This window comes from Solanum pennellii, chromosome 7 (genome assembly GCF_001406875.1).
Source record: "Solanum pennellii chromosome 7, SPENNV200".
NCBI lineage: Eukaryota > Viridiplantae > Streptophyta > Magnoliopsida > Solanales > Solanaceae > Solanum > Solanum pennellii.
Window position 1 is genome coordinate 7,556,315 of NC_028643.1, and position 27,712 is coordinate 7,584,026.

A 27,712-nucleotide genomic window follows, 5' to 3' on the forward strand; every position below is an offset into this window, starting at 1 on the left:
TATTGTACAACATAATAATGAGAAAAGTATTGAGAACATTTTCAAATTTCGCGTAAATTTTTAGTTTTATTCTCAAATTATAAACAACCTTAAAAACACTCATTTACTTGATTATCTCAACTTAAATGTATCCTCGATCATATAACATGTGAGTAAAATACACCCCTTAAATTATTTCATCAAGTTCGAAAGATATTTTTGATAGTTCTCTCAATCTTTTATTAAAAGACTCATACTTTTATATTAGATTGAGATCACTTGTTATATTATGAATTAAATCGAAGATATTTTAAGTTTGATTAGTTAAGTAAATGTGCATTTTTAAAACTGTGAATAATTAGATTGCGAAACTTTAAAAAATTTGTAATGACCACGTGGCAAGATGAAGGTTGAAAGAAATGCATGCACACCCCCAAATCATCACTCTCTTTTTGTGTCCCAACTATCTTTTTGTCGTCATAACATTATTTCCGTGGCGCTCTTTTTTACTCAATTATTATTTATCAAAAAAATGATTCACTTAAATCATTTTCTTGCTATACGTTTTCTCTCTATAATATAACAGAAAAAATAAATAAATAAAAAAAATCCAACGGAAAACAGAAGGCGGTGGCGTGCCGGAGAAGCGGTGGCCGGTGGTGGGTTCGTCGGAAGTTTCACTTGTTTGGTTTTCTAACAAATGTACTCTTACTACTTTGTAGTTATTTTACATATAATGTTATAATGGAAGGAGTGTAATTTGTTATTTGTTTTGTTTGATAATTGCATTTGCAGTGGGAATGATTAGTTTACTAAATCTTGAAAAGGGTTTGAGTTAAAATCAATTCTTTGAACTTATACAGTGAGGATTGGGATGGAGAAAATATAATTTGTACTGTATTAATTTTTTTTTTTTTGTAAATTTGTTTGATTGAGTTGTAGCTTATTGATTGATATTCTTCTATGATTTGGGTGTTTTATTATCTTTTCCCTATTTTAGTTGTGACTGGTTTGTTTCATATTAAAAGCAGTCTTCACTAGTGTCTGAAGAAAATAGTCTTAGGCTAACGAAACATTGCTGTGAGATATCCTAAATAAAGCTTGAGAATCAATTCTTTACTTTTTGAAGAATATATGAATTAACAGTTGTAGAGTCTGTAGAAGATGATTAATAGGTGGTGATAAGTATGATAATCTGAATGTGCTGAAATATTGAGACGAAGGTTTGAGTTCTCTTTTCTCTATGCAGTGTAGATTGGAGACTGATATATATTGGTAGTAGCATGAGCTGTGACAGATGATTATTAGGTAATGATGAGCATGATAGTCTGGAAGTTGCTTTCATGGACACGCCTGAAAATAAGAAGCTATCTGAGATAGTTGACGTAGTAAAATCATGGATGCCAAGAAAGACAGAGGCGCAGGTGAGTGTGTCCAGAGATTTCTGGATGCCCGACCAGAGCTGTAGGGTGTGCTATGAGTGTGACTCTCAGTTTACTGTGTTTAACCGTCGACATCATTGCCGTCTCTGTGGCCGAGTTTTCTGTGCAAAATGTGCATCGAACTCTATTCCTGTCTCAAATGAGGAGCCCAAGGCCGGCCAGGAAGATGGAGACAGGATTAGAGTATGTAGCTTCTGTTTTAAGAAATGGCAGCAGGGGTTAGCTACGGTTGATAGTAGGATGAACCTTCCTTGTCCGGGACTCAGTCCATCTCCTTCCACAACAAGTTTGGCCAGCAGCCAGTCTGGCTGTACTTGTAATAGTGGTAGTAGCGGTAGTTCAACTGTTTACCCCACAGGACCATATCAATATGTACCATGCAGCTCATGTCAAAGTGCATCTCAATCAGCTCAGTTGGGTCAGGCAGCTCTCCAGCAAGATCAAGCAACATCTATGGGGAATCCAGAATTCAGTCATTTTATCTCTTGCTACAGGTATCCATAATTAGTTTCATAAGTACATACTAATAGAATGTATAAACGAGATTTCATTTCCTTTATGCCGGTCTTGCTGGTTTGCTGATGCATTGAATTGCATTTATGCTGCAATGTTGCTTAATATATGGTCCAAACGTATTTTGCATGTTGCTATATCCACACATGGAACACCATACATTATATCTTAGTTGATCATTAGATGTGATTGTTAGAATTAGAATAAGAACATGAATAGAATATAGAATCCTCTTCGATAAGGATTGTAATGTATTGTCAATAAATGGGGCTTAGAGTAATAATGTAGATATAATATTTTTCACTTATATTTCTCACATGTGGAAGGGGTCCATAGAAAAAAAAATTGGCTTCTTTTTCTTTTTTCTATTTTTCGTTTTAGACTAGATAAAGAGACGAAACTAAGGGTACGTCCGGGGCTTCCTCTTTCCATTTAAAATAGAAGCGGTGAAGTCCATTCTAAAGTTCCAAATCTACATCCAACACCAGAGGTTCTTGATGATAACAAATTGTAAGGTATTTGAGTATTGGTGAAAACACCCAGTGAAAGAAAATTAGGTCAAAATAACGCCTGTGTGTCAGATTATGGCAACTTTCTAGGGCTGTTTTGGGTCAACCCAATATCCGTCAGTGTTGTGCGAAAACCAACACCACCATAGACTATAAACCACAAAATTTCACCAATAGAAAACTTTACACGCGCCTTGTCGAAGTAACCTTCTTCGTTGAGATCTACATCACGTGGGCGCGTGAGCCTCTATTTTGAAAAGTATCATTGTGCATCTTTCTAGTCAATGATGACTCCGCCGTGGGAAGAGCTGCTTCCTTCTTGCTTGATGGGGGGGGGGGGCTAACATTCACTAATGTAGTCTAAAAGTGCTCTTTGAACCGTGATGGGTAGTCACCCAGGCCATCACACGACTCTCAAACCCAACCGATGGTGGATCCCGCTTGGCACACGTGACGGTTATCATCTCTACCACGTCCTTCTTAAAGTCCCTTGTTATCTCGTGCATGCCACCACTTTTACCAAATATAGGTCCGAACGACCAAAGAGCCCGCCACTAGAACCCAATCGTTAAGAGGCTAAGTCCAAGGGACTACGATCTTCAATTTATGCAAAATTTCACTTCTTTCTTCTCTTCTTCTACTAGTTCAACTTCGTTGGACGCGCAAAGCGCTGCATCGGACTTAACTCAATGTTTGCGTCATCCGCAAAAATAAGGCAGAGTTGCTTTGACTCAGGCACTCAGCGGTAGGGATGTACTCGAGAGGTTGAACCGAAGCAAGGAAGGAAAGTGGAGTAATTATGAAGACTAGCATAGAAGTTACTAAGTCGTGTTGCAAATTGCGGTGACTATTCACAACGTTCTTCGTTTACATTGTTGTTGTGGAAAATCCACCACCACCACAAGGTTTAGCAACATCTAGCAACCAAAGCCCATCCATTGTTACCTGTTGTATATCCCTCATGCGCAACTAGATTTACGGTGCTAGCGACCACATTAGTACCATGCGCTGGCGTGTGATCCTACTATGACCAGTTTTTGGGCGGCTTTCTTGTTGAATATTTACTCGTTTCTTGATAATGGGATGGTCCATATATATCATTTCAAATTTAGAGCACTCTTCGACAATCTCTACACTATTTTCAGTAGATTTGAGTTTTCTAGCAGTGTTTTCTCTCTATTCCAAATTCTCATCGGTAATCCCTCCAATGGCTAAAATAGCATTTGTTCATCCTTTTCTGTGTATGACTTCTTTTCTCCCTTGGTCTCTTCATTAGTTGGACGTGAAGAATGGTATTCTCTATGGTGATCTTGCAAAAGAAGTGTAGCAGAGTTAAATAGCCTTGTATGACAATTACACATATCACACTATGATCTGAAATAGTCTTCACAAGCTTGGTTTGGAAAGTTCAATACAATAATTAATGACTTTGGCATGACTTGTATTGGAGTTGATCACTCGGCGTCTTACTGACATTTTGCACCAAAGCTATGTTTATTTGGTGGTTTATGTTGACCTTATCATTATCATCGGCCATAATCAGGATGATATCACTAATTTGAAGCAACATCTCTTTCAACATTTCCTGACTACAGACCTCGGCTGAATGGAGTATTTTATAGCTATCGAGGTTGATCAGTCCAAATGAGACTTGTTATTTCGCAACGCGAGCATGCCTTAGACATTTTTGAAGAGTCCAAAATGATAGGTTCTAGACCCATTGGCACTCTTATGGAACCGAATGCTAAGCTCTTGCCAGGAATTTTTTTTTTTTTTGGGGGGGGGGAGAGCAATTTAGCGATCTAGTTGAATTATCACATAGTGGCTAGACCTGACTCTCTTTTCTTACGATGTTGTAAGTGTATGACTCCCCCCCAATTATAGTCATTGCGATGCAATTATTTGTATTATTCCATATATGAAGTTAGCTCTAGGCAAGGGACTACTCTAAGGATCAAGCAGAATCGAGGCCATGAGCATGTCATTGGATATTCCGACGCTGATTGGGACACCCTTTGATAGACATTTTGCGTTCAAATATTATGTTTTGGTAAGAGTTAAATTGGTGTCATGGAAGAGTGAGAAACAGAGTGTAGTTGCTTGATTTGGTGATATCAAGCAATGGTTGGAGCAACTTATGAGCTATAGTTCGGATAAATAGTTGTTGAGATCCTTGTGTGTGATAACCAAAAAGCCCTTAATATCACATCAAATTTGGTATTAAATGAGAGGACCAAGCACATTGTGACTGGTTGTCACTTTTTCAAAGAAAAGAAACCCTCGGAGACATTTCAAAATTTGTGAAGTCCAGTGATCGGCTTGTAATTATCTTTACCAAGTCTTACTAGCCCTCAACAGGTGAAGGTCTAGCAATGTGTTTCAAGAGGTTGCCTATTTCACAGTGGAAGTGAGAGCGTATCTTTATGGACTTTGTTATGTTGTTGCCTCAAACTTCTAGAGGTGTTGATAGCGTTTGGGTCATCGTTAATCTATTGATCAAGTAGAACACTTCCTTCGTATTCAGTTTTTTTAGTGCCGATAGGTTAGCTCACAACTATATTCAAGAGGTAGTTTGTCTTCACGATGTAGTATTATGTTTTATTTAGATAGGGGATCTCTATTCATTTCCACCTTTTGGAGGACCTTTTAGAAGGAGTTGGGTACTCGTGTTGATCTTAGCACAACTTTTTACCCGCAGATCAATGTGCAGTCACAGTGCGCTATTTAAGTTTTGAAGAATATGTTGCGGCATGTGTATTGGATTTGGAGGTCAATGGGACCAGTTCTTGTCTTTGGCAGTGTTTGTGTACAAAAACAACTACCACTCTACTATTTCATATGGCCCTATTCGAGGCCTTATATGGTAGGTGTTGTCGCTCTTCAGTTGGTTGATTTGACTCTTCAGAGCCTAGGTCGTGTGGTACTGATTTGGTTCAGGAGGCTTTGGATAGAGTTCGAGTAATTCAGGATAGGCTCAGGTAATCTCAAAGCAGTCATAAGCACCGTAGACGACAACCTCTGAGATTCAGAGTTGGTGATTGAGCATTCCTTCGAGTGTCCCCAATGAAGGGCATGATGAGATTTGAGAGGTGGGGCAAGCTTAGCCTTGTGTATATAGATGGACATTTACGATTTTGCGAACGGTTGGTGACGTCGCTTATGAGTTGTCTGTCCTCTTGCATTTTCAGTTATTCATTTGGTTTTTCATGTTTCATGGGTGAATTGTGATCCAATCCATTTTAGCTTAGTTCATATTCAATCCAATCCAATCCACCCAATTTGGCGCCATTTGCCACTCCTGGATTAGATATTGATGCGAGAATGGGGTATGTAGATGATTTACAAATAATCCAAAAAGGGCTTAATATTCTCTTGATGGTAAATCTTGAAAATTGAATACGTCTGGATCATTTTTTTGTGCTAATTGTGATCTATTTTTACTGAATCAATATCGATTAATATGAAAGCATCATACCTTCGAGTTTTTAGCGGATCTTCCGTCTCTACATAATTTTGATTGGTATAACATGGTTTTAAAAGGTCTAGTACTTCGAAACCTTCATATCCTTTATGAAGAGCCATGATTGGTAATAATACCTGCAAAACTGTTATAGGAAAATGCTGTTAATTTGGTGGAATAATTTCCTTTATTCTTCTTTGGGTAATGTAAACAACCGCGCAGGGTAAGGTGGCATACAAAAGATCGTTGTGGTCCTGCACTTCCCGGACCCTTCGCATAACATGAGTTTCTTTTTTTAAAATATCTTTGCCTTGTTCGTTCTACAAATATAGATTAGACTGCCTTTCTTGGACCATCTATGTTTTGGTGGCTCAGTTAAGACCGAAGGAAGAGAATAGGTGAAAAGGCTTAGTGAGGCAAAATTATTTTTCTCTTTCATAGCGCTGCATAGTGGAGACATTGTAGTTCTAGACCAGATTTTGCAGCGGACAGTTGAAAAAATGGTACGACCCAGGACCATTTCTAGTTCTTCGTTCTATAAAAATAAATGACGCACCATAGGCCCATCATCGGCCTTCTTTGTTTTCAATGAAAAAAAATCTCAATCTCCCGAAGCGTTTATTCCCTCGCCGCATGCCTTCTAACCTGAGGTCCAGGTATTTAGGTACTTCGACCCCAGAGAGAGTGTGCAAAGCCCAATGAATAGATAGGGGATGGGCAGTAATGCACCGGGGTTCGAGCTGCCCCTTTTGATGAGGAGACTTAACTTGTGCGGACCCTTCGCTTTCATTGCCGCATTCATGTCGGATTCTATGATTGCAAGACGATTTGGTACAATTTTATGAATTTGGGCCAAACAACCAGGCTTGGTTCATTAAATATTTTGAAGAAATGAGAAATGTAGTAATTCTCCGATGGTTTTACGAATGGTGGATCCAATTTAGTGGAAATACACTAGTATTGTCACCAAGTTTGTAATGTAGTTTGAAAAAATTCAAGTAAAGCAAAATATCTCTACACTGCTCGAAAATATTGAATTAAATTCTTTATATCAAGAAGAATCTCTTATATATGTGTTTGGAAGGATCAAGTACTTGAGCAAGACCATCAGAATTAAAGGATGGTCACAAATAGACCATGATGATAAGTTAGTTCCAACTCTTCATCACGAAGAAAATCCGACCTTTCAAAGGAAGAATTAAAAAAGGCTTGAGGAAACCTTATCAAGTCTCAATAAAGATACCGATCATGACAAGATAATGGAATTATTAGATACCGAATCCTAACTCATTAGTGAGCAAAGCTATGAAGATATGTACATCTTAATCAAAAGGAGGAAAGTGCCAACACTCCTCAACAAATATTCAACAATTAACAAGCAAAAAGGTGGACTCCAAGGGAATCTACACACAACTATGCATCAACAAGACAAGCCACAAATGGCCAAAGGCACAAAAATCTTCAAAACACTAAAAGACAAAATTCTATTTTCAAGGCAAGTCAAAATATGGATGAAAATTAGCAAGATATACACGAGAATGATTCGTGTTCAACAAGCTACTATGTGTAATAATTATCAGCTACATGTAAAATAAATGGTGTGCATTAGTATTTGCACACGTGTAAAATAGATAATATGAACAAGTTAAGATTAGTCTAACACTTCTAAGGCCTACTTAAGGCTTTCAACTTATATAAGTAGAGGACATCTGAAAATCACGTCATTTGAAAATGTCACTCTACACTTTTCCGTCTTTTCTATCTTTTTCCTAATATAGTGGTGTGAATGCCATCCATTCGGCAATATATGGTTTCATTTGGATTGTAAAGGGATCCCTAATATTATTTCTTCATTTATATCTTCTTGTTATTACAAAACATTAATTAAACAAATTCCATCCTTTCATATGTGCCTCTTGTGGAGCTTATAATTTATTTTAAGTCTTTTTCTTGTTGCGGATAATAATCGTGAAGTGCTTTTTTCAATATACTTGGAAGGGATAATCCTTTCAATGATGCAATTTTGGTCTGCACCAATCTCTAATAATGCGCAGGTTCCAGGAAGGAGCTGGACCATGAGGGTCCTCTTTATGCAACCTTACCTTGCATTTCTGTAAAAGGGTGTTTCCACGTCTCAAACAAGTGACCTCCCTCCTGACCACATGACAACAACTTTACTAGTTATGCCAAACATCCCTCTCCTAATAACTTCATTAAAAAAAACATCCATCTCCTAATAAAATCGTAATCCAACTCCATGAGTTCCATCCTTAGCATTAAAAAAATGGGTTATTAGTGTCACTCTAGTTACTGAAGTATTCATTTTATAACCCCCAAGTATTCATCTACTTCCCAACTACTCGACCATGTTCGACAATATCCACTTTTAAGGTTCAACTATTACTCCAATCTTGCTATGGTTTCTACTAACAATCATCTTCAACATACTCATTTATATACAAGTGAAAATTGGGTGGTGGAAGTACCTCTTGAAGACAAATCTCTACTTTGAAGAATTCTTGGGGAGATTGAGATTTCTTGACAAAAAATCCAAATGATTGTAGATGTTAGGCTAGCATTAATCAAGTATAATCGACTTAAAACTTCCTAAATTCTTACCTTAGATTGTGGAATATGCCTGTTAGCAGGAGATCACCGAAAGACCCCAAGCTCCAACTCTTTAACATCTTCTTCTACTCTTTCCACAACTGGTCTATTTAAAGGCAGGGATGACTCACGAAGTGAGCTCATCATGCGCTCCCCTATCATTACTCGTTTGCTGGAACCTTAGCTTCTGGCGGCTTGTGGTGTAGGGTTGGCTCACATGTTGGAAAATCTAACTGGGGTTTGTTTGCCGATCAATGACGGATTGCGTGGTGTTGTTGGTTTTTGCACAACACTGAAGGAAAAGCAGAGGACACAAATTAGCGCACGATGACTGTATTTTCTTATCCTAGATGTTTTATCACCAATGCTCTGATACTTCGTGAGAAATGAAGGAGGAAAATGTTATTGAATTGTGTTGTTACATAATAAATTGTGCCCTATTAATAGACACTACGTTACAATCCTTTTCCACATAGGATACTATACAAGTCCTATTCCTATTCCTGTTCTAACTATAATCTAGCAAGGAAATCTGTATAATCAATCAACAGTAATGTACCCCAAGCCATGTACAATAGCTTGTCCGATCTGTATGTTTATTAATAAATGACCCAAATTTGAGCTCATATGAGGTTGAGCGTGCTTCCTTGTGCATATGCCAGTTCATGTGCCGTGTATTGTAGTCTATGTAAAGTCTCCTCGAACAAGAAAAAGGTGATTTATTTGTTATCTCTAGGTGTAGAGTGTTCTTGCTAAAAATACTTAATTCTGTTATTCTCAATTTGGATCTTGTCATAAAGAGGTTATATAAACTCAAGGCTACACTTAGCACCAAAACGATAATACAAAGGTATAATAACCCGGCCTTATATTATCCAAGTACTAGGAACCTATAACTAACGGCATATTTGGATCCTGAGCAAGGTTTATGTTGTTCATTAAACTCTGTGCTTTCCAGGAAAGGAGAGCTCTACTTTTTGTGGTGCACACTTAGAGTGGCAGGTTGGATATATGTATGGGCCAATCATGTATATAGTATTGTCATGAAAGATAGACGAGACACTAGAATCAGACCTTTATTTTGCTTGCTTTCATGTATTGTTATTAGACTAATATCTTCTTTCCAGTGTATGTTTCATTTAGCTGTCTTAGCATTGTTATGGCAGGAGTGATGATGAAGATGATGATTACGGTGTCTGTGGATCACATTCTGAGCCAAGACACTTTACTGCAACAGATGTCTATTGTGGTGCTTTCAACTACAAGGAGATGAATGATATCTGTGGACCAAACAATGATCAACCTGCTGAGATTGAATCAAGTAGTGTAAATTCCTCATCACTGACAGAGAACTGTGAATGGAAGAACTCAGAAGGGATGGAAGAACTTGCAAAAGAAATAGATATTTGTATCAATCGTGTCGAGCATGAAGGGCCTCCTCCTTATGATGTGAATGACACAGATAATGCACCTGTTGATTTTGAGAGTAGTTATTTACTCTGGTTGCCACCAGAGCCAGAAACAGAAGAGGATGATAGAGAATCTCTTTCATTTGATGAGGATGATGATTGTAGTGAAGAAGCGCCAGGGGAATGGGGTTATATGGATTCATCAAGGAACTTAGCTGGTGGAGAGTACCATAATAGGTCAACCGCGGAGCATAGGAAGGCAATGAAAAATGTGGTTGATGGACATTTTAAATCTTTGATTGTGCAGCTTTTGCAAGTTGAACATATTCCTCCAGCTGAGGAGGATAATAATGAGAGTTGGTCGGAGATAGTCACATCTTTATCCTGGGAAGCTGCCACACTCCTAAAGCCTGACATGAGTCAGAATGGAGGAATGGATCCTTGTGGATATGTGAAGATTAAATGCATTGCAAGTGGACATCGTAGAGAAAGGTTTTCTACACCCGACTATATGGATTTCTATTGTGACCTAACCCAAACTCTCATATACCTTCTTTTCATCTTCTCTATAAAAGAATTACATAGAAAAACTAATTTCAACACCTCATATGCAAACAAAATTTTCTTGTTTTGCAACGTTGCAGCTTAATATATTGTTCTCCCTGCTTTCTAACTTGATGCTTATTTATTTTAGTTATGGACTTCCTATTTGTCTTTGATCAGACTCCTATACTGCGCTGAAATTGCTTCTCATTATCAACCAAATAACTGCAGGCTTTGCGATGCAGGAGTCAAACTTTCAAGTTGCTTATTTTTACGCATGCATAGATTCTAAATGAGGTGTTTGAATTGGTGCCATATGTTAATTTTTCCATCAGGATTCGGCAGTCCTGTTGAATAATTCTTTACTTGTTTTCTGCCATTGTTGTGCTTCATTTTTCCATTAAATCATTGGTCATACTATGCAAGTTTTGGTAGTTTATTTTCCTTCTGCTGATAAAGTTCTCCTTTATGCTATTTACTAGTATGGTGGTTAAAGGCGTTGTTTGTAAGAAAAATGTGGCGCACCGACGAATGAACTCAAAATTCAAAAAGCCTAGACTCCTAATTCTTGGAGGAGCACTGGAATATCAAAGGGTGGCTAATCACTTGTCAAGTTTTGACACTTTATTGCAGCAGGTCTTCACTCAATCCAATTCTTTATTGATATTTTTAGTTACTTGATAGGATGCGGAAATGCTATCTGGCCCCCAGACTGCAGGATCTTTGGGACCTTGAACACATGATTGTTTCTTCCCTGTTGCTGGAGGGAGCGGACAGGCATTCCGTGGAATTAGTTGAGGTGTGTGCACGTTGGCGTGGACATCACGGTTATTAGAAAGAGAGGATATCTCCATATCACTGTTTATCCTTCACTAGACCTTTTTTAAGTTTGTGTAGAGATGAAGCATTTATGCTAAATGGACCATCTTGTTAGTTATTTTTCCATGTACATGACATCACACCATATCTACCTAATAAAACTGTAGGAGCCTTTTCCGCATAGAAAAGCCTTGAATTGGCTTTAGATCTTATACATAGCATGATTACGAAATTACAAAATTAATGATTGAAATACATGGATAAGATAATGGCTGAATGTACCCAAGGGTTTGAGTTAGTGGTCAATGAAGTGGTTGAGAGCCATGAGGTGTCTTGCAGGTGGGAGGTGACAAGTATCCCGTGGAATTAGTCGTGGTGCACAAAAGCTATTCTGGACACCATAATCATCCAAAAGAAAAGATAATGGCTGAACCGTGATACAGAATCATTTCCTTTAAGATTCAGAACTGAACTATTTAAAAGAAGCTGGGGAGCTAATATGTACACTATCATTGCTATTGCTTTGGGGATCTTCTTGAATTCTAGGATTCATTTCCTATACATTTATTTGCTGGGTAGTACCTCCAATTTGGGAAATTTTTAAATCTCGTTGGTCTCTCCTCTCCCTCTCTCTCTCTCTCTCTCTCTCTCTCTCTCTTTTTTGGCTAGGAGGAGGAACAATAGGTGGAGGGGGACAGAGTGGAAAGATATGAGGTATTTCCCTTGTTCGCTTAGCAAATAAACTAGAAGTAAAGGTAAAAGTTGAGGGTTATACTTCATACATCATCTACTTTTTGATCTTGCCAAAATTAGACAGAAAGAAGAAAAAAATATATATTAGTTCCTTTCCAGCTAGTACTGAACAAGTAATGGGCTATGAGTTACATCCCTTGATGAAGGTAACTCAGAAAGTTCCCTCCTCATACTCTAGTTAAACTTAGTTTACCCCAAAATTTGAATTTTGTTGGCCATACCTGTTGTCGATCAGCTTAATCATCTTTATTGAGATGTTGCAACTGTACCTGCTGCAGCATAAAAAAATATGATACGGGGAAGTTGGGTCACAGTAGAAGGGTAGTAAGGATTGTTTTTTTTTTTTTGTGTGGGGGGGCGGGATGAGGAAGGCATGTAAATAAGAGGATGTAGGTCACAGGGGAAAGCTGGTCAGTGAGTCTATGTAGTGATGCAAATGAGATAGGCTCAAGGAGGGAGGTCTCTTGTATGTGCATTGTAGTTCATGTTATTCTTTAAATTTCTGGTATTACAAGTTCTTTTTATTCTGTTTCTGTTATCAGTTTGTTCTGGTTTTGCTTGTCCTTCATCAAAATAGTAGACTGGTTCTTCTGATGACTTATACAATGTCCTTTCTAAGTATTCACTAGATAAGACATTAGAGACTGAGGGAGAAATAGTTTTTTCAAGGGATCAATTAAAATGATAGTTAGGTGCTACGGTGCCCGTCATTCTTATTGGAGTATGTGTATGATTTTAAAAAGATTGTGCAGCAAAAGAATTTGGAAGAATAATTAAAAAATGTCTTTGAATAATTTTATCAAGCATGGAGGGCTTTAAATAGACAACTTGAAAACATAATTGTCAAAAATATGCATAATGAAAATTCAAAAAAACCACTAACAAACTAAACCAATCTACTAGAAATTTAAAATTAAGAAAAGTAGATTCATTCTAAAACTAAGCAACTTATTATGCTAAATTAAAAAAATGCTTCAGTAACTGAAGCAAATTTCAACCTAAGTTGCGCGGACTCTTCATTTTTGTTATCGACATGTGACGGGTGTGGGTGCAGGATACGGCTGGGGTTCGGTCAACCCACATTGTATACTTTGACCATAGTCCATAAACAATTTTGATCCACTAAGAAAATAAGATTTGATCTTCACTGACCAAATCTGATAGATTTCACCTGTGAAAGTTTGTGGGGCATTCAAAGAGATATTGCAGCTTGCCATGTTTGAAAATAGGTTGAAAATTAGTATTGGTTAAAAGCGGATTGAAAATGGTTCTTTAGATGAACTCACAGATCCCATAGGACTAGTGAAACTCTGACTACTATTGGTTTTTAAAAGATGGTGCAGCAAATAGATTGGAGGAATAATTTTAAATCTCTCTCAATAATTTTAAACATAATCTGCAGAAATATGTATAGCAAAAATTTAAAAACACTAAAATAACTCAACTAAAAAAATCTAATGGAAATTAAAGATTCAAAAGTATGTTCATCCTAAAACTAAGCAATTTATTATGATAAAAGATGCTGCAGTGACTGAAGCAAATATCTACAGTATGTCATTGGTTTCTTGTTTTATCAAACCATTCAGATTTGCTAGAATGCTCTAGTTTCTTGTAATCTTGGTTTTGACCGGGGAGAGAAGACTTTCTAATAAAGGAACATTGCGTTATTTGGGTTATCAGTTTTATTTGGATTAACACTGTTTGGTTCATCACTTTTACTTGGATCATTCTTTCTTCTAGGAAATGGACCATCTGAAGATGGCTGTTGCAAAGATTGATGCTCATCATCCAAACATTTTGTTAGTAGAGAAATCAGTATCTCGATTTGCGCAGGAATACCTGCTTGCGAAAAACATATCTCTAGTTCTCAATGTGAAGCGGCCGCTTTTAGAGCGTATTGCCCGTTGTACAGGTGCACAAGTAGTCTCTTCAATTGATAATCTTACAACGCCGAAGTTAGGGTACTGTGATTCATTCCATGTTGATAAGTTTGTGGAAGAGCATGGTAGTGCTGGGCAAGCTGGAAAGAAACTGACAAAGACCTTGATGTTTTTCGAAGGATGCCCAAAGCCTTTTGGCTGTACTGTAAGTTGCATGTTTGATGGCTTGTATGTTATTAGCTGGAACATGAAATAAATTTGAATTATGTGGAAAATTACATTCTATTGGTTTTGGTTGTATATCCTATCTCTTTATGGCGGGCATGATAATATTTCTGTTTTTGTTGACTTAACAAGGAGTAACTAAAATTGTTCATAGTTGAAAAATTTAAGAAAAGAAGAAAGACTGATCCTTTGGCAGAACATACTCATTGGTAGGATATGGATGTGAATATGATTTCTACTTCTTTATAATCAAGTAGTATGAGTATGTAAATTATTTGAGTTAGAATTATTTGACTTAGGCATTGCACATGTCCTCTATTGCTTATAGGTAATATTTATGCTTATGATGCTAGAAAATGTGAAACAAGAATGGTGCACCTATTGTCTGTTCTTGACCAGTCTCCTGGTGCAAATCTCGAAAGCGTGGAAGTTGACCTCTTTTTGATTGTGTGGGTTCTCAGATTTTGCTCAAGGGTGCCAATGGGGACGATTTGAAGAAAATAAAACGTGTTATCCAATATGGAGTTTTTGCTGCTTATCACCTGGCTCTGGAGACATCTTTTCTTGCAGATGAAGGTGCTTCCTTGCCAGAGCTCCCTTTGAAGTCCCCACTTAAAGTTGCATTGCCTGATAAGCCATCAACTATGCAAAGATCCATTTCTGTCATTCCTGGTTTCTCCGTACCAGTAGCCCAGAGACCGCACGATCACCATTCCCCTGGCACACCATCTCATTCCTCAACCAAACCGTTGTCTGGTATTACATCACCATCCAACAGTGCTCCAATGCTTGTTGAACAGTCAAGTTTTCCCGATTGTTATAACTCATTACCTAGTGCTACAACTGCCTCAAATAATGTCGACTTTTCTGATTTTCCTAATTCCTCGCATCATTCAAGGCTTCAGTTCTCAGATCAAGCTGATGGGACGAATGAAATGGCTCCAAATGACCCTCATGAAGCATCTCCACTAGACAGAGGTGAAGATGCAAGAAATGATTATATACTTAATATTCCTAGCAATTCCTTGAGGGATACTGGTAGCTTTTCTCATGTTGTGGGAGGTTTTCGCACGGTACACTTATCTTCAGAATTGGTGCTACCAGAATTTGATAATAGTTACTTCGAGGAGTTAGGGTCACTACAGCAAGATTATCCTTCCTCACCTTCCGACCAACTGATTATTGTAGTGTGCCTTTCAACACGCTGTGTTTGGAAAGGAACTGTTTGTGAGCCACCTCATATTTCTCGAATAAAATTCTATGGGATTACCGATATGCCTTTGGGACGGTTTTTACGGGACCGGTTGTTTGATGAGGTAATGTCTCTCTTCCTCTTTTAAAGTTGCAGTGGATATATTCTATGCATGCATGGTTTATTCTTGTCTTTTTTCTGATATCTGTAATACATTCACCAGAATTTTAGGTGTCCCTCATGTGAAATGCCTCCAGAAGCACATGTTCGTTGCTATACTCATCGGCAAGGCAGCCTCACAATTTCTGTAAAGAAGCTACCTGAATGTATCTTGCCAGGAGAAAGGGAAGGAAAGATATGGATGTGGCACAGATGTCTGCGATGTCCTCGGGACAATGGTTTCCCTCCTCCAACCAGGAGGGTAGTAATGTCTAATGCTGCTTGGGGGTTGTCATTTGGGAAATTTTTGGAACTCAGTTTTTCAAATCATGCAGCAGCGAGCAGGGTTGCAAGTTGTGGTCATCTTCTTCACCGGGACTGTCTCCGGTTCTATGGGTATGCTGTTTCCAGTAAGGCATTTGTACGCATCATCTTTCTACACTGGGATTGCAATGCTTTCACCTATTTGGATGAGTGCTCTGTTTCTTTAATCAGCTACCTAATATCATGTAAAGTATGTAGAGAGACAGAAACCCGTTGCATTAGTAAAATTATCATAAAAGCCTCAGACGCATTTCCTGTATAATGGTTAAAGTTGGTATCTGTAAGCAAGTACGTTATTTCAAATAGACAGTTTCACATAAACTTGTGGAAACATTACCTTCTAAGTTGTTAAAGTCGGCGCCTAACCCCACTTCATGTGAAAATTTTCTAACTTGAATTGACTAATATAGACTTGCTGATAACAGCTACTAATGAGAAACTCCTCACTGACATTAGGTCATAGGTGTGATCATTTTGTTTACCAGTGTTTTGTCTGGTTGAGCCGTTGAGGTTCTTAATATTGCATGGATCCTCAGCTTTTAGTTGTTTGCATGAATAATATGATGATGTTGCTCATCAGCATGTATCAACTATCCTGACTGTTTTATATTAAGATTTACTGAATGCTCCAAGGCAGGTCTCCCAAAAACTCTCTCCCCTACTTCTTAGGAGTGTAAAACGTCTTTTCCAGTGGTTTTCAACTGGGAAAACCTTTCTTTTTCTTCTAAACTTAAGTCATCACCTTCTGTGATAGCTTTCAACCTTTTCTTTCTTCATTTTCAGAGATGGGGGATAATATTATTTACTTTAATGCTGGTTTTAAATCCTCCGACATTACTAGATGGACTGCTGGAACACCATTTGGTTTGTATGGGTGAAGAGAAGCTGTTATAATGAGAAGTCCTGCGTTAGCAGTAAGATCATGGAATGAATATGCTCTGTCCTTAAAGAGTCCTTGACAGATCAGAAGAATGTGGTAAGGAGATGGAAAACCATAGACCAGGGCCCAGAACATTTTTTGCACCAGAAAATCTAATGAACGAGGGAGATATATGAATATCTTATCCTTAAATGGTGGTGGGAGATCTGTCATTAGTATCCCGGAAACAGTTTATAGTGCTGGTTGGTGTGATATTGCATTTAAGGTAGAAAGATTTATTAAATGATCTCCAAAGTTGGATGAAGTGGAGGCTTGGCCCTCTTGAGTCTTGTGTGTTTAGAAGGTACCACCTAAACTTAAAGGCAAGTTTTAAGAAGTAGTGGTTAGACTGGCGTTATTGTATGGGCAGAGTGTTGGCCAGTCTAGAACTCCGATGTATAGAAGATGCAAGTCTCGGGAATGAGGTTTGAGATGGGTGTTGGGCACACTAGGAGAGATAAAATTAGAAATGAGGTTATTCTTGACAAGGTGGGAGTGGCCTCTATGGTGGACAAGATGCGAAGCAAGACCAAGATGGTGAGGAGATGTGTAGATGCCCAATGAAAAGGTGTAAGAGGTTGGTCATAGTGAGTATGAGGAGAGAGAGGTAGACCGAAAAATTATTGGGGAGAGGTGATTAGACAGGACATGGTGCAACTCCAGATTACCGAGGATGACCTTAGATAGGAGGGTGTGGAGGTCGGGTACAGAAGGCTAGTAGGTATGGAGTGTCGTCTTTTTTTTGAGGTGTTTAGCCGTTTTCTTATAGCGTCTTGCTTTTGATTCCACCATCACTTGTTGATTGTGTTTAGGTTATCCCATTATTTTGTGGTTGTTACTGTTTCCTTATTAGTTGCTTTGTTTCTCCACTGTTGTTTTCCCTTTTTCATTATTCAGATATGTTTTACTCGAGCCGAGGGTCCTTCAGGAACAGTATTCTTACCTCCATTAGGTAGGGTTATGGTCTGGGTACACTCTACTCTCCCCAGACACCACTTGTGGGATTTCACTGTGTGGTGTTGTTATTGTTAGGTTCTACATAGCGGTAGATCAGTTTTGTTTCTCGAGTACACTTGTAAAATGTGGTTTCAGTACCGACCATGTGCTGTTTTTCCCACTTTTATATGTTTTTATATATTGGGTTTACTGATTTATTTTTGCTTGTTCCGAATGTTTCTGTGACCTAGAATTTACAATTTGGACTTCTTGTATGGCTCTATGAGAGAGCTTGTGATGCTACTTCTTATTGCGGTCTGTTGAATACATCATTTTATCAGTATAGATATGGAGTCCCTGCTAGGAAAAGGAACTTCTGTTAATAAGAGAGAACACTACAACAAGAGAATGCTTCCAAAAATCTTGACAAAATGGATAACATCACATTGCATAAAAGGCTTATATCAGGATAAGTTGCATCACATAGCGGAAAGGCTTAGAGAAACTGGATATTTTCCTATCGCTTGAACCCTTTCACTGGAGAACTCAAGGGGGAAAAATTCTTCAACATAGTCACTAGAAGGTGGTCTACAACCATTAGATCCCTAGAAAGAGGAGTAACTAAGAAGAGAGGGATATAAAAGAAGGAAAGGAATATCAGGAAAATCTTACAGGTGTATGGTTTTCTTGTCATTTTTGTTACTGTTCCATTTGTAGTTTCTCAATGGTGACTTTCCCATATTCTGGGTTAATATTCTCAGTCGGTGTTGTGTTATCTTGTGCTCGATTCTGGTTATGGTGCATGTGTAGCAGGTGTTCCGTTCTAATCTTTCTTAGATTTATTCATGTGATGGTCCCACAAAGTATTTATTTCCCTCTCTTGTTGCTCAAACAATGCTTTTCTGCACCTCATCTTTGGTTGTTGCCACAGGTTTGGGAAAATGGTAGCTTGTTTTCGATATGCTCCTGTTCATGTTTATTCTGTCTTTCTCCCACCTCCAAAACTCGAATTTAGCTATGATAATCAGGAGTGGATTCAGAAAGAAGGTGATGAGGTACAGTTGGATTAAATTCTTGCGTTAGTTTTGATACTTCTATGTTTTGCTTTTTTCCTGATGTGCTTGTCTCCTGCAAGAGAAGGTGCGCAGAAGGGCTAATGCGTTGTTTGCTGAGGTGTCCAAAGTTCTTCATGTCAAGTTGGAAAAATTCTCTGTTGATAGCAGCTTGAAAGCACCCAAGATAAGTGAGCAGATCACAGAGATGGAAGAAATATTAGAGAAGGAGAAAACTGAGTTTGAGGTGGTTTCTTACTTGTTTTTTCTTTCCTGTTGTTGAGATACTAAGTCATAACATCTGCATTGTCAGTGATGTATGAACAAATTTGTCAATCTGGTCTATTTAAAATGTAGCGATTAGTGACCTGTTTGAAGTTCAACTGTTTGAGAGATGATTTCCAAAGTAATATCTCTCTTCTTTGGTGTGGATAACATGTTCCAAACCTTTTTAACTTTTTTAAACAACTTGAGAGTTTCAGTATGATTTGTGAGAAAATTCAGAGGCATGTTCCATCATTCTAAGATATGTGAAAATCAATGCAGCAGCAAGTTTGAGAAGAAAGAAATGATCAGGGTTCTCTGTAAGAATTAGCAGTAAAAAAAAGAATATGAGAGGAGTCAACAGAGGAAAACAACTGATTGAAGAGAGACTACAGTCCCAAGATGAACATGTATCCTAGGTCCTTTTGGTTCTAACAGAGAAAGGGTCTTTGGTTTGACTAGTCATCAAACCAGAAGTTGGGTTTCTTCCATTATAAATGTGTAATATAGAATCCTTCCTTTTGATGGGTCTCCTCAGGAAGAAAGCGTCTTAATCTTTGAGTAATTGAGACCATACCCCATATAACTGTTAGGTCTAGGTCCTCAACCTTACCACCTTCCTCTGGGGCAATTAGGAACTCCCTCAACTGGAGGACTGTTCCTCAGAGCTGCACTTCAATTGCTGCTGTTTCTCTCAGTAGATGTACAGCTGTTGGGAACTTCAGTGTAAAGGGCACCATAACTCAAAATACATCTATTTCTTCTAATTAAAAGTCTGTTTGGTGGTAATTTTTCATTTAAGGCATGACCTCAAGTTTCCTTCTGAACAACAACTGCACCCCTGGGGATGAGTGGTTGCTCAATACCATCCCTCTTTAGTCACAGCAGAAGATAATCAGTTTCTTACGGACCCTCCTAATATGGAATAGTTCAAAAGTTAATTTTTAGCATGTGGGCACGCACTAACCCCCAAAAAGGTCCTCCCCATATCCTTTAAAGCCTTATTTAGGGGAGGTTCTTTTATTTCCTCTGTTCACCCTTTTCATTTTCTTTTGGGTAAGGTAGCAATGTAGCTCCAAATGACTTATTTCTTACTGGTGTTTTCATTGTTCTAGGGATTATTACGCAAGGCACTTAGCAGGGAGATCAAAGTTGGTCAGCCTACAGTTGACATCCTTGAGATAAATCAACTGAGAAGGCAGTTGGTTTTTCATGCTTATCTATGGGACAGACGTTTGATACATCTTTCCAGTTCTCATGGTAAAAATTCCCGAACTCCGGGCAGTTTGACACAACTGAAGGAGAAACCCCTCAGCTCTAGTGAGGAACTTCCTGAAAGGACTGCAATTTTGAGACCTGGAAAAAGTTTGGGGAGCTATGATTCAGCTCTTCAGAATGTGAAGACTGAAATAACATCTAGTGAAGGAAGACATGGTCAGATTCCTGATGGGGTTCACGAAAGATTGACTACTGATGAGAACCTAACTCACGGGAAAGACTGCGAGATTTTCTGTGCTATAAGAAATACAGGAGATGGTAATGTACTGGAACCTGGAAAAAATGTCAGACGTGTTCTTTCAGATGCAAAGTTCCCGTCTGTGGGAAGTTTATCCGACACTCTTGATGCTGCATGGACTGGTGAAAGCCACCTGGCTATTAAAGAGCATAGCAGTGCATTTCCAGGTTCGTTCGTTGTAGATTCTACTGCTTTGACTGGAGTTTCAGCAAATACAGATGTCGAAAGGTCTCTGTGTGACAAAAATGGGGCTGAAATACCTCATTTATCTGCTAAGTCTGACAACACAGATTACCTGACCTGGGCAACGGCACATTTCTCAAATTTCTATCGTTCGTTCAACAAGAATATCACAGCAAATCCACAATATGTTGCTAAATTGAATGAGCATAATCCTGTTTATATCTTGTCGTTTAGCGAATTGCTACATCAAGGTGGTGTCAGGCTTCTTACAGCTGTTGGTGAAAATGACATTGTTATTCCAGTTTATGATGATGAGCCGACAAGTATCATCTCATATGCACTTGTCTCACCAGATTACCGCAATCAAATGTCAGATGAATCTCAAAATCTGAAAGAAAATCACAAGTTTTCAGCTTCTTTGTCATTTCTGGATTCATTAAATCTACTTCCGCTTCACTCTGTGGATGGAGTAGTTTCGGAATCTCCAAGAAGTTTTGGATCTACCAACGAAAGCATATCATCGGGTTATAGTTCTCGCAGCTCAAACATGGATCCACCAGCATATATTAATGCTTTGCATGCCCGAATATCTTTCTCAGATGATGGCCCTCCTGGAAAGGTTAAGTACACAGTCACCTGCTATTATGCGAAGCAATTCGAGACCTTGAGAAAGTCTTGTTGCCCCCATGAATCAGACTTCATACGTTCCCTTAGCCGATGCAAAAAATGGGGTGCTCAGGGTGGGAAGAGCAATGTTTTCTTTGCCAAAACCTTGGACGACCGATTTATCATCAAGCAGGTAACAAAGACAGAGTTGGAGTCGTTTATCAAGTTTGCACCAGCTTACTTTAAGTATTTATCTGACTCAATAGCTAGTGGGAGCCCAACTTGCTTGGCAAAGATTCTGGGGATCTACCAGGTATGCTGTATATCATTTCTAAGTAACCAAAGTCATTGTTATAATCAGTATTTTCAGCTTTCTGATATCCATATGCAGTGGAGCACTATTATTCTGGTGAAGCAGTCTGGGGTTGTAACTGTTAGACAATTGACATTTTTTCAGCTTATTATTATTTTTACTGTTTTTTACTTATTTCAATTTAGTGCTTCCTATTTTCTAGCTAGACTTAGTCAACTTTAGTTGCTCAACTTTCTGAAGTTAGTGGCCCCATTATGGCTGTTAGTGGCCCCTTTTTATGGTAGTTAGTGGCACATGTTCTTATTTTAGTTTTAATGTTTATGTTTTTTCTTTAGTATTTTTGTTCTAACAGTGGCATCAGAGCCTCTAGTTGATTTTACAAGACAAAAAAAAAGTTTTAACCTACAACACAAATGGCATCCAACAACCTACCTTTAAATCCACCATTCACTTTCACTGGTGAAAATTACCAAATCGGGTCTGTGAAGATGCAAGCTTTTTTGGAAGCCTATGAACTTTGGGAAACTGTGACGGAAGATAAACCACTTGCTGCTCTACCAGCAAATCCTACCTTGGCTCAGATCAAATCCAACAACGAAGAGAAGGCAAAGAAATCTAAAGCCAAGTCGCTTACGCAGAATGCTGTGGCAGATACTGTGTTTTACGGAATCATGGCTTGCAAAACTGCAAAAGAGGCTTGGGATAGGTTGAAAGAAGAATATCAAGGCAGCGATAAAACACGTCAAATGCAAGTGTTGAACCTAAAAAGAGAGTTTGAGTCCTTGAGTATGCAGGAGGATGAAACTATCAGTAAGTATGTTGATCGAATATCCTTAATTGTTAATAACATTAGACTTTTTGGTGAAGAATTTACAGACAAACGAATTGTGGAGAAAGTTCTTGTGACTCTTCCTGAGAGATTTGAATCTAAGATTTCCTCTCTTGAAGAATCCAAGGACCTGAGCAAACTTTCATTAGGTGAACTAATGAGTGCTCTTCAAGCTCAAGAGCAAAGGAGGACTATGAGACGGGAAAAGTTCATTGAAGGAGCTTTCTCTGTACAAAAGCAAAAAGGAAAGCAACAATTCCACCAAAAGAATAAGAGCAAGCATGATTGAGGAAACAATAGTGGAGATGTGAAGCAGAAGTTCCCTCCTTGCAAACATTGTAAAAGAAATACACATCTGGAGAAGTATTGTTGGTGGAGAGTCGATGCTATATGTGGCAACTGTAAGCAGACGGGACACGTATCCAAGGTTTGCAAATCAAGAGCAAAGGCCTCTGGTGCTTTGCAAGCACAAGTAGCAGAAGCTGACGATGCACATGAAGAGCAACTATTTGCAGTTTCATACTTTTCAATCAGTGAATCCTCTGATTCATGGCTTCTTGACAGTGGTTGCACATATCACTTGTGCAACAATGTTGAACTGTTCAAATTCCTAGATGATACTTACAAATCTAAAGTAAAAGTGGGAAACAGTGAGGCACTAGAAGTCAAAGGCAGAGGTACAGTGTCTATCTCAACAATATCAGGTATCAAAACTATTGCTGATGTTTTGTACACACCTGATATGAGTCAAAATTTGTTGAGTGTTGGACAGATGCTTGAAAATAATTATTCTCTGTATTTTAAGAATCGTGATGTGTTGTTTCTGACCCTTCTGGAGTAGAGTTATTTTATGTCAAGATGAGCAACATAATGTTTTCAGTTGATTGGGAGAAAATAACAGAGCAGGCTTACACTATTGCTTCACAAACATGTACAAACCTATGGCACAAAAGGTTTGGTCACTTCAATCTGAGAAGCATCGCCGAGATGAAAAAAAAGGAGCTAGTGGAAAATATGCCTGAATTTCTTTCTAATGCTCAAGTTTGTGAAACTTGCCAACAGGGAAAGCAAACAAAATTGCCATTTCAAGCAAATCAAGTACGAAGAGCTAACCAGAAACTTCAGCTCATTCATATGGATGTTTGCGGCCCAATGAAAACAGATTCGTTGAGTGGTAACAGATACTTTCTCCTCTTTATTGATGACTACAACAGAATGTGTTGGGTTTATTTCATAAGACTGAAGAGTGAAGTCTTTGATGTTTTTAAACAATTTAAAGCTTTAGTAGAAAATCAATGTAATCTTAGTATTAAGGCTTTAAGGTCTGACAATGGAGGAGAATACACTTCTTCTCAATTTGTGGAGTTCTGTAATAGCACAGGTATTGAACGCCAATTGACATTACCATACACTCCACAACTAAATGGCGTGTGAGAAAGGAAGAACAGGACAGTAATGGAGATGGCCATATGTCTTTTGCTCGAAAGAAAGATCCCAAATCAGTTTTGGGCTGAGGCAGTCAATATCTCTGTATATTTGCTGAACAGATTGCCTACTAAGGCCTTGCAGGACATGACTCCATATGAAGCTTGGTGTGGGAACAAACCATCAATACACCATCTCAGAATCTTTGGGTGTATATGTTATTATCGAGTTCCAGAAACAAAAAGGAGTAAGCTGGATAACAAGGCTCATAAAGGCATATTTATGGGCTATAGTTCATCCAAAGGTTACAGAATTTTCTGTTTGAAATCAGACAAACTAATTCTCAGCCGAGAAGTGAAGTTTGATGAAGCAGCTGGTTGGGATTGGAAAAATCAGAAGACCTCTTATTCTGATTCATTTTCAATAGAGCAGCCTCAACTTTCAGAAGATGAACTAGTGGATGATGTACCAGTGAGGGGAACTCGATCCTTAAAAGATGTCTATCAGCGGTGTAACTTGGTTAGCTCTGAACCAACAAGCTATGCTGAAGCACAAGACTCTCAGGCATGGAGAAGAGCTATGCAAGAAGAACTAGACATGATCGAGAAGAATGGAACCTGACAGCTTGTTGACAGACCTAAGAATCGCAAGGTAATTGGTGTAAAATGGATTTTCAAGACAAAACTCAATCCTGATGGAACAATTTGCAAACATAAGGCTAGATTGGTGGTGAAGGGATACGCACAACAATACGGTGTGGATTACCAGGAAACATTTGCTCTTGTAGCAAGGTTTGCTTGCTCAACTCCTGGAAAAGAGGATCAAGTTTATCTCTTAACAAAGGCTTTGTATGGCCTAAAACAAGCCCCAAGGGCATGGTATGAGAGGATGGACAATCATCTCATCCAACTTGGCTTTAGTAGAAGTCAAGTGAAGCTACTTTCTATGTGAAAGTCAATGCTGCAGGTGAGTCCTTAATTGTCTCAATTTATGTGGATGACATGCTTGTGACAGGAAGCAAAATTGAACTAATCCAAAGGTTCAAGGATGAAATGGAGAACATCTTTTGAATGACTGATCTTGGAGTCATGAAGTACTTTCTCGGCATGGAAGTGTTGCAGTCCAGTGATGGAATTTTTATATGCCAGCAGAAATACATTTCGGATATTCTAAACAGGTTCAAAATGCAAGACTGCAAACCTGTGAGTACTCCAATATCTATTGGTGTGAAGCTTGGCAAGGATGAGGATTCCGAAAAAGAGGATGATAGTATGTATAAAAGCTTAATTGTCAGTCTTCTATATCTAACCGCAAGCAGGCCTGACATTCTATTTGTTGTTAGTTTGCTCTCTAGGTTCATGAATTCGCCTAGAGACACACACCTCACAGTTGCTAAAAGAATGTTAAGGTATATTAAAGGAACCAGCAAGTTTGGAATTTTTTTCCCAACATCTGCTGAAGTAACTATGAACCTGATCGGGTACTCTGATAGTGATTGGAGTGGTGGAGTTGATGATTCCAGAAGCACATCTGGATATCTTCTCTGTTTGGTGATAAGTTGTTTTAGTTGGAGCTCTAGAAAACAAGAAACTACAGCTCAATCAACAGCAGAAGCTGAGTACATAGCTGCTGCATCTGCTGTGAATCAAGTTATCTGGCTAAGGAAGATGATGAAGGACTTGGGCCATGAACAAATAGAAGCTACCAAGATCATGTGTGACAACAGTTCAGCAGTTTCAATCTAAAAAAATTCAGTGTTTTATGGTCGAACTAAACATATCAAGATCAAGTTTCATTTTATTAGAGAAGTCCAACAATCTAATGAAGTGTTGCTTGTTCATTGTTCATCTGAGAACTAGCTAGCTGACATTTTCACCAAGTCATTGCCAAAGGAAAGGTTTGAAGATCCGAGGCAAAGAATTGGTGTTTGCCACAAAAATGCCAAGGAGGAGTGTTAGACAATTGACATTTTTTCAGCTTATTATTATTTTTACTGTTTTTTACTTATTTCAATTTAGTGCTTCCTATTTTCTAGCTAGACTTAGTCAAACTTTAGTTGCTCAACTTTCTGAAGTTAGTGGCCCCCTTTTATGGTAGTTAGTGGCACATGTTCTTATTTTAGTTTTAATGTTTATGTTTTTTCTTTGTATAAATTCAGACTTTCTGCAGATTAATATACACAAGGAACTTCATAAGTTCACTCTATTTTTATTTTTTCAAATCAGTTTCTTGAGTATTTTTGTTCTAACAGTAACTAAGTTGTGTCTGTGGGTTATTATCTCCATCCGGCCTTCTATTGCAACTTCTTATTGTCAAAATATTTGAAGAATGTGTAAGATTATCATTGTTAAGCCTCCCATTTTAAAGTCACTTATTTTTCTTGATTGAGCTAATTTTCCAACATAGTCAGTCCTGTGCTTCAGAGGTGTTCCTAGCTGTACCCTAAATAAAACTAGGAGGTCACCCAAAAAAGTAGTATAAATTGGTTCATAAGATGGATCTAGCTTCTGCACTTTGCACTGCCCTTGAAATATTTTCTTTACAAAAGATGATGCCCTGAAATTTATATGCTCTCCAATTTTTAACTGCATTGTTGGATGTTTGTTAGGTTACATCAAAGCATCTCAAAGGTGGGAAAGAATCAAGAATGGATGTGCTTGTTATGGAAAATCTTCTTTTTAAGCGCAACATCACTAGACTGTATGACCTCAAAGGGTCGTCTCGATCACGCTATAATCCAGATTCAAGTGGAAGTAACAAAGTTTTACTTGATCAGAACTTGATTGAAGCAATGCCAACTTCTCCGATTTTTGTGGGAACGCAGGCTAAGCGGCTGCTGCAGAGAGCTGTGTGGAATGATACTTCATTTCTAGCGGTAAGCTTTGAAACAGCAACGATATGACTAGTCACTTCGTTAAATTGTGTTCTATAAAGAGTTCTGTATTTCTTTGTTCTTGCTGGGGTTACTAGTTTATTATTTCCTCACTTCAATAAAGATTATAGATGATTGCTGGACCCGTCCCCCTTTTCTCCCTTTGCCACACCCGGTATCTTTTCTTTGTTTTCTAATTGTTTCTCCTTTCTTTTGCAAGATGCACTTGACCTTGTCACTGCACTAGTTCTCTCATTTGTTAGTAGGTTCTCCAAACTTTTTTGTTAGTCGATGTTAACCACCACCAAGTATACGTTGAAGTGTCCAAAGTGGGACTTCATGCTCTTCAAACACAAGTATTAGACGCAACTTATGTTTCAGTCCCTGCTCTGCTATATTAATAGAGAGTTATGGTTTTGCAGTCAATAGATGTGATGGATTACTCATTACTAGTTGGGGTGGATGAGAAGAAGCAGGAACTGGTGCTTGGTATTATTGATTTCATGAGACAGTATACGTGGGACAAGCATCTCGAGACTTGGGTAAAGGCTTCAGGTATTCTAGGTGGGCCGAAGAATGCAGCCCCAACGGTGATTTCTCCAAAGCAATACAAAATAAGATTCAGGAAAGCAATGTCTACATACTTTCTGATGGTGCCAGATGAGTGGCCTACATGAAGTGATACCCCAAGTATCAGTGCAGAAAAATTGCCCCGGCCGGTCTTGGTATAATTTTATCCATCCTTTCTTATGCCATCAAGTTTTGTGTATTTTGTGCAGGAATGTTGGGTAGTTGCTTTATCATTAGAGGATTACTTTTGTTTTTTCAAAGCAGTAGTACTACAGAGTTATTTCCATACAAGAATTTGTTATTTTCTGGGCGTTCCGCCAGTTGTACAGACAATAGTCGGTCTTCGTTTCTTGTTATCCCACATTCTGATGCTCAATGGAAGCTCTTGGTATATTCATGTGTTTACATGAGAA

The 27,712-nt window shown here is 38.4% G+C and overlaps 2 protein-coding genes across 3 annotated transcripts; both read left to right on the top strand.

Annotated features, from left to right (window-relative positions):
* The first annotated feature begins 485 nt into the window (after positions 1-485).
* On the top strand, positions 486-27,712 carry LOC107025653 (1-phosphatidylinositol-3-phosphate 5-kinase FAB1B-like). Of its 2 annotated transcripts, none has more exons than XM_015226416.2 (12): positions 486-681; positions 1,229-1,915; positions 9,677-10,411; positions 10,945-11,098; positions 13,775-14,119; positions 14,601-15,455; positions 15,555-15,886; positions 18,601-18,724; positions 18,810-18,968; positions 20,101-21,603; positions 26,466-26,732; positions 27,152-27,712. In XM_015226416.2, exons 2-12 carry the CDS (start codon positions 1,323-1,325, stop codon positions 27,404-27,406), a joined length of 5,322 nt encoding a protein of 1,773 aa, XP_015081902.1. In that variant the 5' UTR covers positions 486-681; positions 1,229-1,322; the 3' UTR covers positions 27,407-27,712. The 2 variants fall into 2 exon arrangements, with proteins under 2 accessions (XP_015081902.1, XP_015081903.1); XM_015226417.2 differs by having other exon boundaries at positions 1,234-1,915.
* Positions 21,988-24,787, top strand: LOC114078100. The gene is made up of 2 exons (XM_027918745.1): positions 21,988-23,136; positions 23,495-24,787. Exon 1 carries the CDS (start codon positions 22,017-22,019, stop codon positions 22,719-22,721), a length of 705 nt encoding a protein of 234 aa, XP_027774546.1. The 5' UTR covers positions 21,988-22,016; the 3' UTR covers positions 22,722-23,136; positions 23,495-24,787.

What these genes read in the sequence shown, in the direction of transcription:
- LOC107025653 (XM_015226416.2), top strand. Translation starts at nt 1,323, where the DNA reads ATGGACACGCCTGAAAATAAGAAGCTATCTGAGATAGTTGACGTAGTA. An exon ending in CAAAGCCTTTTGGCTGTACT is followed by an intron (nt 14,120 to 14,600) that starts GTAAGTTGCATG and finishes GTGGGTTCTCAG; the next exon opens with ATTTTGCTCAAGGGTGCCAA. An exon ending in AGATTCTGGGGATCTACCAG is followed by an intron (nt 21,604 to 26,465) that starts GTATGCTGTATA and finishes GATGTTTGTTAG; the next exon opens with GTTACATCAAAGCATCTCAA.
- LOC114078100 (XM_027918745.1), top strand. Translation starts at nt 22,017, where the DNA reads ATGGCATCCAACAACCTACCTTTAAATCCACCATTCACTTTCACTGGT.